The sequence below is a fragment of the Channa argus genome, chromosome 19 (assembly GCF_033026475.1).
Source record: "Channa argus isolate prfri chromosome 19, Channa argus male v1.0, whole genome shotgun sequence".
Taxonomy (NCBI): domain Eukaryota; kingdom Metazoa; phylum Chordata; class Actinopteri; order Anabantiformes; family Channidae; genus Channa; species Channa argus.
In genome coordinates this window covers 10,709,205-10,722,678 of record NC_090215.1, presented here as the reverse complement: position 1 = coordinate 10,722,678, position 13,474 = coordinate 10,709,205, and the positions used below count along the sequence as shown (strand labels likewise).

The 13,474-nt window shown below is 39.8% G+C and overlaps 1 protein-coding gene across 2 annotated transcripts in view; it reads left to right on the top strand.

The window, feature by feature from the left end:
- The window catches only part of dok6 (docking protein 6), a 41,872-nt gene that overhangs the window by 19,152 nt on the left and 9,246 nt on the right, over positions 1 to 13,474 (top strand). The window contains exons 2-6 of one of the 2 annotated variants that reach the window (XM_067486055.1): positions 2,576 to 2,683; positions 6,042 to 6,156; positions 9,465 to 9,584; positions 11,892 to 12,081; positions 12,507 to 12,645. In XM_067486055.1, the coding sequence (XP_067342156.1) occupies positions 2,576 to 2,683; positions 6,042 to 6,156; positions 9,465 to 9,584; positions 11,892 to 12,081; positions 12,507 to 12,645 (672 nt within the window). The remainder of the gene's footprint in view (positions 1 to 2,575; positions 2,684 to 6,041; positions 6,157 to 9,464; positions 9,585 to 11,891; positions 12,082 to 12,506; positions 12,646 to 13,474) is intronic. The other variant, XM_067486054.1, reaches the window with a different exon arrangement.

The following is a 13,474-nucleotide window of genomic DNA, read 5'->3' as shown; positions in this document are numbered from 1 at the left end:
GATCGGCTGTGGCGACCCTGAACTTACAGAATAAGTCGAAAGGACAAAAAATATATATATTCATTATTTTTGCCAAATTCTGTGTGGTTAAACTTTGACATATCCACTTTGTGTTTTTATCCAAAAGAGGAGTTGAAAAACTCACTTTTTTGTATTCCAACCATTCTGGCATTAAACGAGCCACACGAAAAGCAGCAGAGAGTCCCACTCATGTCTGTGTAATTACAATCAGTGTAAGAGCGCCTGTGAATAAGACCCACCAGCAGAGCAAGAATAGGACTGCCTTGACAAAGCATTGACAACTGTGGAACAGGAAAAATTAAGCTCTCTCCATTCATACACCCAAGTTCTTATTATGCACTAGCTATCTAACTGAGCTTGCTTTTGTACCAATATAATTACTTAATCTGTGCACTCCTAGGGTGAATTACTTTTTGTGCAGAAAGCAGGCTGCATTGCTTTGACTCCAGCTCCCAAAGGAGAATTGAGGCTAGCTTTAATTTTACTTTTTTAAAGTCGCAAATGTGGTAATGTCCATTGTCAAAGGGGATTCACATCTAATCCTGCATTTATCTCATAGCAGCAATTTTGTTTCATTTATTTAATACATTATTATGGAAATAAACACGGTATGTTCAATTTGGTTATTCCCTTCTTCTTTAAAGCGTTTTATGGATGGGGTAGAGAATGATCCACAGTGCATTAAAGAGTGTGGAGAGGACTATTCTGTGCTGTTTGCTGTTTATAATGGGCCCATCAAGGCAGGCCGATAAGGACCTAGGGATCCACTCTAGTCAATTACTACAAAGTGCCAAGTTCAACTCAGTGGGCCTTTTTATGAAGTACACCAACTGAGTAAACAAATTAATCGTACGTTCATGGTTTCCCAACACAACCATGTGGCCCAGGGCAATCATACATCAGGTGGAGTGATAGTGGCTGTCTCCACCAGGAAATAGAAGGGTCGTATTAAAGATAGGCAACCACAGAGGACTCATGAGTTGTTGGCCATCACACGTATTCTACTTCTCAACCACGCTGTTGTGTTTGTGTTAGGTTTTTATGCCTTGACACTGGTTGAATGAAGAGGGAGAACGTGTTTTGGATTATTGGATTTTTCAAATGTGCTGAACATATTATAATAGAGCAAATAGCGAACAGCTCCAACTACACATGTTGCTGAACTAATAAATAAAGTATGGAAGAAAAATAGTGAGAGGTGTTTTTAATGAGTAACCCATATTTGAAAAAACAAAGGTTAAAAGGGACACGCATGTATATTTAGTGAACAGTTGAAAAAGGAGAGAAATTAAAAGACTTGTGGTTTATATGGTGTGTGTGTGTTTATGTGTGCACTTGTGTCTATGCTGTAACCTTGAAGTTGTGAGACAACCTGAATTTTTGTCATCTTCAGTTGGTGTTTTGGCCTGACTGTTCTCTAGTAATCAATACAATGTACAGAAATCCACTGGACCAAAGAGAGACCTCTGTGTGTGTGTGTGTGTGTGTGTGTGTGTGTGTGTACGCGCATGTGCAAGCACATTGTGTATTTTGTGTGTGGCAAAATAAAGTGAAAGAGTGTTAGCTCCACAGCCTTTAATAAGGCATTACTTCAGGTTGGAACTACGTTATAATGTTGTTAAGCTTATACAGCAGAGCACAGTTTGTTCAGAGAAAACACTCATTTAGTGATTTTTTTTAACACAGTTGTGGGACAATATTGGATTGTGTATGCACACATATTCTAAAATGCAGTTCAGTGCCAGCAGTTTCAGGGTATATTTACCTTGACGTACTGTACATAAAACAGGCCATGTATTGACAAAGAGTTGGAGAATATTAATTAGTAATTTTCAAAAGTTATAGAGTTGGTTTATTTACTAACCCACATTCCTCCACAGCAAAACATGTTTACAAATTAAATATCAATTTCTCCTACGTCTGTTCTATTTTTTATATTCACTATGCTGTAGAGCACTTTAGGTAGACGGGGCTTTAGGAATAAGGACAGATTTCTAAGACTTTTTGGGAACTAGATTCATAGCCTATAACGCAAAAGTGAATCAGAGGAGACAGACTGCTTTCTGTGTTATTTGTATTCAATTTAAGCTCGCTCGCTTGCTTGGTGCTATTGCTTTAACTTGCATGTGAGAAATTCATTACTCCCACTGTTGAATATGGCCGATTGAATCTTATTTAAATCCCCAGCCCTCCATCGCTGTTTTGTTGTACAAAATACCCTATATATGCATTTCATCAAAGTTATTTATTAGAGGATGTTTGCTTTGATGCTTGGTGTTCTTACTTAAAGTGGACTTTAGTGGTTCAGTAGTAAGTTAACTGATATCTCTGCTATAACTGCTTTAGAATGGCAGGAGTAGATTTTTATGTTCCATTAATTTGACTTAGGCTATAGTTTCCCTGGTCTGTTATTTTGTGGTCACCAGGTTTCAACCTCTATGGACAGTCAGGTTGTGTTTTCCCGTAGTCTCTATCTCCAGTTAACATAATGCATTTCTGTGCTCCGGGGGAGCTGTGTTTCAGTAACAAGGCTGCCACGCTTCTCTGTTGTCAGATCTTCCGGAGGTATTGGCTGGTGTTTAAAAAGGCCTCCAGTAAAGGACCCAGACGGTTAGAGAAGTACCCAGACGAAAAGGCAGCCTACTTCAGGAGCTTCCACAAGGTAAAAACATGGACGAAATGCCAACAGAAATTAGTCAGTGTAGGCTACAATGAAAATACTGTTGTATTAATCTGTCAGTTGTTTATTGATTCATCAATTCTTCTACTTATAAATTGTCAGGAAATGGAGGACAGTGCCTATCACATTTTCAGGATCTTTGGCCAAAAGTCCAACACCCCAAAGTTAAATTTACTGTATGAAATCAAACATTTGTTTGGACATTTTATGGACCAAACCAATGAATTAAGAATCTAATGGAATTTGGAAATTAACAGAAAATAAATTAGACCCACATAAAAGAAATTATAGTGTAAAGCATTTTTCTTAAGTAAGGGTTCATAGTGCATCATTGTAAAAATGTGTTATATGCACTTTTATGGATTTTAGTTTTTTGCATGCTATAGGAGCCATGTTTCACCAAACCATGAGTTCATATAAACTACATAAAAATGTTGTTGCTAGTTTCTAATGTCAGTCAGTCGTTAGTATCAAGATAATGCTGAAGGCCCCTTAATTAAAAATCATGAGTATGATTCATAAGGATTTGGTATCTCCTTGACATTTTGCCAAACCACCGCTACACAAGTGTTTAATGTGAAGCCTGATGTCTCTGATGATGGATTTGACAAACCATGTGTGACATAAAATCGTGAATGTATCTTGAAAGTTTGTCTTTGTCTTCTTGATTACCAAAAGGAGATTAAACAATGTACGTCATTCACTAGAGAACATGATCTGGCTGAGTGCTACAGACATCAGCATGCAGAACACATTTACCAGAGTTTCATTTTGCCATTTGGCCAGCTGGTGGAATTAATTAGATTCAGCTAATAAAATCTGATGTTAATGGTCGCCCACTAGAAATGGGAATCTGGGAAATGTATTTAGGCTCAAAATGAGTTCTTTTAGATATTTTAGAACAGTTAAAAATATTACATCTATGGAATGAATACAGTCACTAAGCTGAGTTACACATACACATACAAGAACCTAATTATTAGCTCCATAAACAGGAGAAAGTTGTATCCACTGGCCAAAGATGATGGAGTTAAGGACCCATGAAGAAGACCCATTTTGTAACTTAATCTAGTCCTCTGGAGCCTTTTCCCTTCCATTTGAAAATAATAATCCAAAATAATATCCCTCCTTAAACTCTATCAAATACCTAAATTATAACTCATTATCATGGTGGGGAAAGTGTCTCCCTGCCTACTACATCAAACTGTCACACGGATCGTCCTGTGTGGCTTTAACCCCCCCCCGCCTTCCCAGAGGCATCTCATACTGCCAGTGCTATAGTGAGCGATGAGTGCACACATGCACCAGTGCACCTGGTAATGCATCGCCACAAAGATCAAGAAAGGTCCCATCTGAGGGCTTCATTCAACGCTGCAGTGCTTTGGGAGGAAATAGGCTGCACTGGTAGCTGATTTACAGAATCAACACAAAAGAGGATTGGCTTTTTTTTTTCTTCCTCTCTGTATCCCCCCCTCCCTTCTCTCTCCCACATTTTCCCTCTCTCCCTCTCTGAGCAGTACTCGTCCACACAGTAAGACAATCCCTGAATATTTTTAGTGATATTTTTAGCCCTCTGAAAAAAATGTTTTTTTTTCTTCTTTGCACTTTTGCTTTCCGAAGCTCTGACTGGAGACAGTTAAAGTGGAAAGATAGAGCTGTGTTTACATGGCTAAATACAGTATGTGCATACGGAAATGGAAATAACCAATAAAGCTTAGACAGACATTATTTCTTAGCCATGCGGGTCCTGTCAGGTTGCTGATCCACCACTTTTGTTTCAAGTGAACTATCTCAACTTTACTCAGACCTTCATTGACCCCAGAAAATTAACCCTAATGACTGGTAGCTGGTGCCACCATGAGGCTCCCATTTTTGGTTCAGAGTGTAAAAGGCAAATTCATGAACACGGTAAGCATAATAATATCAGCATATTGGCAAGCTGATATTAGCATAAAACTCACTGCCATGTCGTAGTTCAGCCTTACAGAGCTGCTAGCATGGCTGTAGATTTCAGTCTTCTTAATGAGCTTAAACCTGCACCTTCGAACAAAGAAGAATCAACAGCTGGAGAGGACGGACCAGATGAGATATGGAATGGGTCTCATTGCTGATGATTCACTTTGCTTGGACTCCTGCACCTTATGCTGGAATTGCCCCCAAAATCTCTCCCTATTCCACACAGCTACACACACACACACACACACACACTTACGCATACACAGGCTAAAGCATGTTCATTTACAAACTAAGCACAGAAAAAGAGATGAGAAGTTGGTGGAATTTACGTCTCAGAAATTCCCAGTTTTGATACTCGTTTTGTATCAGTTTTATGTATGACTAGTCTGCTCGAGGGCAAATAGCTGCATACTGTATTTTCATAAGACATAAAAACCTAATTTCATCTCATCTCTTATGAAACATTTAGATACTATCATTGTAGGACATGAGAAATGAAAACGCTAATGAAAATGTATCCTATCTTTCAATATCCACGTCCATCTCCTCTCCCATTTTTAATCGTTTTGTATTTCCTTATTATACTGTTGAAAATGCTGCTCTGAAGTTGTGCACATGACTTGAATGCTGAGCAAAGGATATCCGACAGAGGCAAAATTTATTATGTGTAATGTTATCGAGCAAAGAAATCTGTGGTCCACATATAGTGTGCGTTATTAGGTCTGCTCTTTTAACCTTAAACAGTCAAGCTTTACTATACGGGCAGTGTGCCCAGCTAATTCATTCCCAACAGTCTGGCAAAGGGCCCACAGTTAGCACACAATGGACTACAATAATGTAATGGGCCTTATCTCCCAGATAGAGTGAACACAGAGAAGACTGTTGAACAAAATGGCCTGTAAATGCGGGTGATATTCAATTAAATGTAATCTTCTCTTTTTTCCATTCATGATCAATCTCTTGGTAAAGTGATTTGGATGTTTTTGATTGCACCCCGCTTTTATTGACTGGAAAAACAGTTTTAAGTAGAGCCACTTGAATACTGGATGCAGAGTGGAGGTAGTACTCACACCAGGTCACATTTGTTCATAAAGTGCTTTTAAAATAAATAGCACTGCACTACATACTACATACTCCCGCTACACTGCAGCAGGGACCATGCTGCAACTAGCTGACATTGTAGATGATTTGTTACGTGGAAAGAGCTTTTTGTCAGCAGCTGAATAACCATAGTTATTTATTAATCCCGTAAAACATGCCACATTTCTGTTTTACTTTGCCATCCTTTATTTCTCTATGATTGCACTTTGAGCAAAGCAGTTCAGGATGACAATTAGGCTGTGATGCTGCTGCTGACTGCTCCCATGCTCTTCCACCCGCCTAGGTCACTGAGCTCCACAACATCAAGAACATTACCCGGATGCCACGCGAGACCAAAAAGCACGCCGTGGCGATCATCTTCTTTGACGACACATCCAAGACATTTGCCTGTGAATCAGGTAAGTGCTTTTTTTTCTCCATTAATTTTTGGAGCAAGGGAGTGGAAAGCATTTATCTTTAGGATGCTTTTCTTTCTCTTTTTTTTTTTTGCTTGCAAGGGAATGCATATGGGTTGGTAGGTGTCGGATTAGGACTGTAGGGGTGGAAAGTTTGCCAAGAAGTGGAGGAAGATTCAGCAGTGAGAGGCAGAAAGAAGGAGGTGAAAAAAAGCAACAGAGTTGGAGTTTAGCCAAGTGATGCTCATTTGCCGCTATATTAAGAAGTGGGAGGATCTGTTCCAAAATATTGATTTTCATACTGCAGGTATGAAAAATGATATCGGGTATCATTTGCGGTATGTTTCAACCCAATTATGGACTGTGAAAATAGAGATTGCTTCTAATACGTGGACGGGAAGCCAAAGAGGCATATGATCAGCACATGTTTGCTTGAGATGCAACAGTCCATTTTTAAGGAGAGAAGCTCTCTCTAACCTCACTACTTTCCTCTTAACTCTCTTTTATGCCCAGAGCCTTTCCCTTCAAACAATCGTATACAAGCTTTATCACTCTGTGTCTCATGACCTCCCATAGTCCTTCGCGTTCTAAAAATGCTTTACATTTACAGCCTCACTGCTTAGACAATAAAGAAATATGTGACATTGTTTTTGTTTTCTTGAAAATTAGGTCTTTTGCTGCCTATTAAGGAGTTTTGTTATCGTAATTAATAATTAAAAATGTATTGCAGAGCTGATTATGCCAGGTCCAGCTGGGTCAGGTTACAGGAGAGCTCACCTACATCGGATGCTAACTTGGCAATAAGCCTTTCCACCACAGCGCCATGTCAATGGGAGCTTGGATCTGAAAACTGAACCTGGCAGTTGGAAGTTGGAAAGCAACCCTGAAACTTATTTCAGGGCTTCTATCCAAAGAAGCCAGACAATTTTGTGTTGGCTGTTTTTTTTTTATAAGAAAAAACAAGTAATTAGGCCTCATGATGATCTTCTGGTTTTATTTTTAAAAATCACACTTTGATGCCTCCACCCAAGCAGCACCATGTTGTTCAGTGTGCTGTCAGTGAAACAAGGAACTGAACTAAAGACAGAAACATTTTTGACAGTTGTGTGCTTTGGGTGCATCTGTCAGACATTCACTATAAGCAGAAATCAGAGTGTGACCTGCAGATTGAGCAGAGAGAGATATGAATAGAACAAAGTGTGCCAACTTCTTAAATTACAAAACTAAATCCGGTCCAAGACATTATGAAAACAACTTTATACATATCTCTCTGCATAACCGCAGCCCGCGGCAGAAAGAAACACGGAGGATCCTGACTGTCTGCTGATTTGATTTCTGCATATTCTCTGACTCCAGCCCCATTTAAATTGTCTCTTGCATGCTCAACCACTGTGGTTCTCTGTGCTATCCTGTCCAGAGAGAGACCTCTGACCATGTTTCCTCATGCATGGCACACAGGCTAGCAAGGCTGCCTCTGTACGGGTGAAGTGTTTGTTTGGCTGATTTTCCACTCAGTGGCCTTAGCAGTGTGGGAGTTTAGAGGTACTTAAAGGCCATAGTCACTCTGAATGAGAAAAGCTGAATCTGGGAAGACATGAGTTGGGAGCTAAAGTGCACAGCAGGATTTGCCTATGGATGTGTGTGTGTGTCTGCCTTTTTTTCTTTCTGTGGCATGACAATGAAGTGCTTCAGGCAGCAGCAGACCTTTCCTTCACCCTGCAAAGTTGTACAGATCTGTCCCATTGGACACTACAGTTGATGTGACAAACAGGCTGTCTCACAGCGACTGAATGAAGGGACAATACCTCCTAACACGCGTATTACACAAGCATGTATTGACTCAAAAGAAACAGAAAGATGGCGGCATTTCCATAGTTCCATAGCTGTGTCCGTACACACCACTGGGTATAGTTCCATATCGCAGAATTCCACTGGGTTTGGTGTTAAGGAGGTTCACAAAGATAAACAACTCTCATTTCATGCCTCAGTAGCTCTCACCAAAAGCTCACACAAGACAATTGTACATTGTAAATAAAGACATTTCTGACTTAATGTAAAGGATAGTTGGTATTCACAAACAACAGGCTGTCACCAAAACAGAATGGGTTCCTTAAATAATTTGTCTCCACTTAAAGCCAGCAATTAAAAAAAAAAAATCAGCTTTATAATGAAAATCCTTTCTCTTTTCAGTGCCTGCTAACATGTGTGGTAGATGTCACTTTCCCCAGTTCTTAAACTCACACTCATGATCTGATAACAGTTATCTATTCAATGCAAAATCACTGAAGGAACTGGGTGGGCAAAGTACGTCATTAATGCTTTGGACTAAGTGAAACCAATAGATGTTTTTACCTTAAAAGCTTCCAACAACACTACTTGTAATGTAGCAGTTTATTTTATGACTACATTTCTGTAGTATTATACAGTCTAATGTCGTAAACTATGTCAACGTAGTGTATAAAATATTCTACTTTTCATCTGTATCTGCTGTATATAACTACATTCTCTCCATAGGCATATATATCTATAAAAATAGATACGATTAATTTTTCTTCTTTGCAAAATATTTTTGAATCTTTTGTCCATACACTAAATATAACCACTGCCAACAGCCTGTTAGCTTAATCAGTCTCCTGTAAAATGGCATTGTTCTTTTCTGAGTGTCAGATTAACAGATTTGTTCATCTGTTTCTACTAAACTGAGACACCTGGCTGCTGGTGGATGATGGATTCACATGTAACACAATGTAACATTGGTTTTGATTTTCTCATGTTTGAGTAAACACACATATTACAAGAAAGTTAATACAGCGTGAAGTTACTTCAGCCATTCACAATTTTTGAAATATTTCATTTCGTTTCTAGACATTAACAAGCTATAACTAAAATGCTTTTACAAGAAGGGGAAAAAAACCTAGTGTGTACTGTACAAATACTGTACAATGGCTTATAACTGTTATTGTACAGCTTTGGACTGACTAGTGGCGAAGGAGGGAGCAGAAACCTTGCATGTATCTGTCATTGGCTGTTGCTGAACCCATAGTCTCTTTTAATCTGCAGTGAATCAATCAGATTGATTTTTCTTCCCCTGGTTACTGTTATCTGTATTCATGTCTTGTACTGTACATGCAGCATTTTATTCAAAAATTCATCGCGTGAATTATGTGCATGTGTATGTGCATGTGTAAACACAATAAAGCTAAAGCAGTTGAGGCAATATAATCTGGACAGTATGTTTTATTATGTCTGCAGTGTTCGATATGGAAAAGGTGTGTGTGTTTGTGGTATTAATATTGTGCCGCTGTGTGCAGAGCTGGATGCAGAGGAATGGTGTAAGCTTCTGTGTGTGGAGTGCCTGGGGAGTCATCTCAATGACATCAGCCTGGGAGAGCCAGACCTGTTAGCAGCGGGCGTGCAGCAGGAGCAAAACGGTGAGTGTCCAATTTGTTCCTGCTAACACAGACAGCCATTCGGGGTCAATGTATCTCATTCAGCCCACCACCAAACAGATAGTAGCTGCAGTTTGGGTCCATATGTGGTAATGCAGTGGAGCCCTTAGAGGGTTGGAAGAGCAGATCAGCCACTGTCCATTTAGGCCTGTCTAATAAGGGCCATTTTTGTCAATATCTTATCTAAAGTCTGCTGTAACATTTTTTGGTATCATTAGCATGTTAGTTTAACGGCAGAAGTGCATTTGAAAGCCTGTGAGTTCAGGGAAACCTGTGTGTCTGTGTGCGTGCTTGTGACTGTGTGTGTAAAGCACAGGTCACAGGCTGTGGTCGGGGCTCTGTTCCAAGCCTAATGAGAAGTGCTGTGCATCACTGGCTTCCCTCATAATGAAGCTTGTCACAGAGATGGATGAGATTATGGCTCCTAAAGCCATGTGAAATAAATGTGCTTCCCCACATATTCCACTCACAGGAAATGGAAATGGGGGGAAAAAAAAGAACAGACAACAGGGTGCTGCTATCACAGTGGAGCTCATTCTCTGTATAATTTGTAAACTCGCAGAGGAAATCGAAAAGGCAACAGGCAAAGAAGTGCAGTTTAAAGCTGTAAAAGGGCAAGTAATTGAAAAGAATCTGCCATCATTTCAACACATTTCATCTCACTGCAGCGAAAGTGAATACAGAATAAAGCGAAACTGTATCCTTTACCCAAAACTATTTTGGCTTATTTATTGATATATTTTATTTGTTTAAAAAACATATAAACAAATCAACATTCATAATGACAGTATATATATTTACATTAAAAACTGGATCGTTAAAAACAAGTGCAACGATCTTGGAGTATTGTTTGTAACAGATTCTTAAAGGAAAAGCGCGGGATAAAAGAGCTGAGCTTTAGTTTGTTGCATAAGATTCCACTCATTTGCTGCAGAAAACAGAAAGGAGGTGCGACCAAAGGAGGTACGGGCTCCTGGAATGTCGAGGTTAATTAAACTACTGGAATGAAGACTACGACCAGCGTTATGAATATTGAGAAGTGAGCATAAGTATGAAGGGGTTTTACCAATGAGGGTTTTATAAATGAGCAGAAACCAGTGAGTCTGTCTGCGGGAGTGAAGCGATGGCCAAGGCTTCATCTATTTAAGATATTAATACATATGTTTTTGATTTGGCTGCGATGAACTAGCTCGACTTTAATAATGCAGCTCTGCTCTCTTTTCATGTGACTGTAGCCCTGCTGTTTGGTGAGCATAGAAAGCGTTTACCGTTGTGTTATGGAGACAAACTGAGCCAGCACCTCTCTGCCGCCTGTATGAGTGACTGATGCATGAGGCCTGGGCCTCAGCAGGGGCCGATAATTAGATCAGAGTTCATTTTCAATGTCCCTAAAAATAAGCCTCACTATGACATTGCCGTTTTCTATCAACTGCAGATATATGGCTTATTTTGAATCATTAAGCGTAATTAGTGAGAACCAATTTAGATTATGGAGAACTGTCTCCCTCTCTGTCTGTGTGACTCAGAGAGTTAGTTTAAGGTGAATGAACTGATTCACCCAGCTCCGTGAAAAAAGGATCTGTGACCGTGCAACTTCAACGATTTAAACAGTTACATCCCAAAATGTGCAGCTGATTGCATGTGGCTTCACTTTTTACAAAATAAGACTCAATGATTTTCGCGGAAGTTGTTAAAACCCCTGCTTCCGTAAGCTGCTCTGAATACGTCCGGCTACTATTTGGTTTCAGTACAGAAAAACTAATAAGTGATAGCTATGAAACACCATCATCTAAATGTGTTTTGTCTTCCTTGAAGGTTGATATCTATTCCCTGAAAACTCTGAAATTGTGTTTATCGTCTTAAACGCAAATTGACGCCAACTATGAGAAGTTTAGCTCAACACAGGTTGCGAGCAGGTGCGGTCTACCAGGACCTCTATACCGAATGCAGTGGAATGCACATGGATGTTATTTTGAGAGCTCTGGCAGTACTGAAAGGCATTTTGTCACTTTGGACAAAGCCTCTTTTCTGTTTCCAGGCTTTGTCCTAAGCTAAGCTAAATAGCTGCTTGGTGTACAGATTGATTTACCTATTATCCTCCCAAATAACTCCTGCTTAAATATTTGCAGACACAGAACAATGTACTAGATGAGGAAACTGTTTTATCATAATTTAAATAATGTCCTATTTTAACACTGGTAAAAGTATGTTTTTGCAGAGTTTAACATTTTTCTTCACTCTTGTTCCAGTTAAATTCCACAATATTAAGTGCAGTGTGAATCTTTCCAGAACGTTTCAACGTGTACCTGATGCCCACCCCTAACCTGGACATCTACGGGGAGTGCACCATGCAGATTACGCATGAAAACATCTACCTTTGGGACATTCACAACGCTCGCCTCAAACTTGTCATGTGGCCTCTTAGCTCCCTGCGCCGATACGGTCGAGACTCCACTTGGTTTACTTTTGAATCTGGAAGGTGTGTGTGTGTGTGTGTCTGTGTGTGCATTCACATTTGTGCTTGTGTTGTTTGTGTATGTCAGTGGGATTGAAATATTACCGGTGGGAGGGGAAAAAAACTTTTTTTTTTAAATTGTCATAAAAACTTTAACAAAGCAGGTCTGGATATCCAAAACATCCCAGGATATCAACATTTGCCGCAGAGCCCTTCAGGCAGTAGTGTGACAGGCGCCTCTGTGTGTGTGTGTGTGTGTGTGTGTGTTTTTGTTCTAATACTGTATCTGCTTGCTCAAGTGTGTGTGTGTGTGTGTGTGTTTGACTTCAGTGAGCTGTTCCATCAATGTGTCTCTTTGTAAATGTGCATTCAACAATACACATTTGTAAGAATGAGCATGATCAAAGTGTGTGTACTTCCCTCTGTCTCTGTATGTGTTCTTGGAACAGGATGTGCGACACAGGAGAGGGTTTATTCACCTTCCAGACGCGGGAGGGGGAGATGATCTACCAGCGGGTCCACTCGGCCACGCTGGCCATTGCTCAGCAGCATGAGAGGATGATGGAGGAGATGGAGAAGAGCTCCCAGGTACATTTTTTGTTGTTTATCTCATACCCACTGCGGTGCACAACTAATCCAACAAGTTATGCACGGCAACGGCTAATAATGAGTGCGGGTGTCAAGACAGCATTGTTTTAGGAATAATTACCTAATGTGTAAATATTGTGCATGTGGCAATACACAAAAGCCCTGTGCAGGTTTTTGTACAAAGAATACATGCACATGGACACAAATTTAAAAAATAAAAATATCATTGTTTATATAATGTTGCTTTTGTAATGCAGTTGTTAGTTTTTTGTTGTTGTTTTTTCACTTAGGCAGATCAAACAAGCTTATCATTAAGGCTGTTCTCTGGATTAATTTTAGAAGTCAGTGAACACACAGGCAGTAAGTCCTGATTTTCTCTGGAGCAAATGAAAATACACAATCCTCTGTAGATATTTCTGTCTGGTTTCTCCTGAATGGAGATGAGAGGAAGTCACTCCATTGTATACACGTATTTCAAGCAAGCAGGCTTCTTAAGTGCATGCAAACTGTGTTTTCCAACCACCGAGAAACAAACCGGTTTACTTAAGTGCATGCGAAAGCATGTCTCAAGTCACTGAGGTGGGAGTCAAGCAAGTTATGTTGAGACCCTGCTATAGGTCAAGCATGTCATATCATACGAAACGATGATGATCTACTGCAGTTTCCACACTTAATTCAGTTAAAAGACACTGGTCACAGGAGGCATTGATGTCCCCCTCCAGAACGCTCACACACTTGGCTCTTAACATCCAACTGTTGTTTCGCCGCCATTTGCTTCCCCTACTTTTGGGGGTAATATTATATACCTAATAAATATGAAGTATAATAA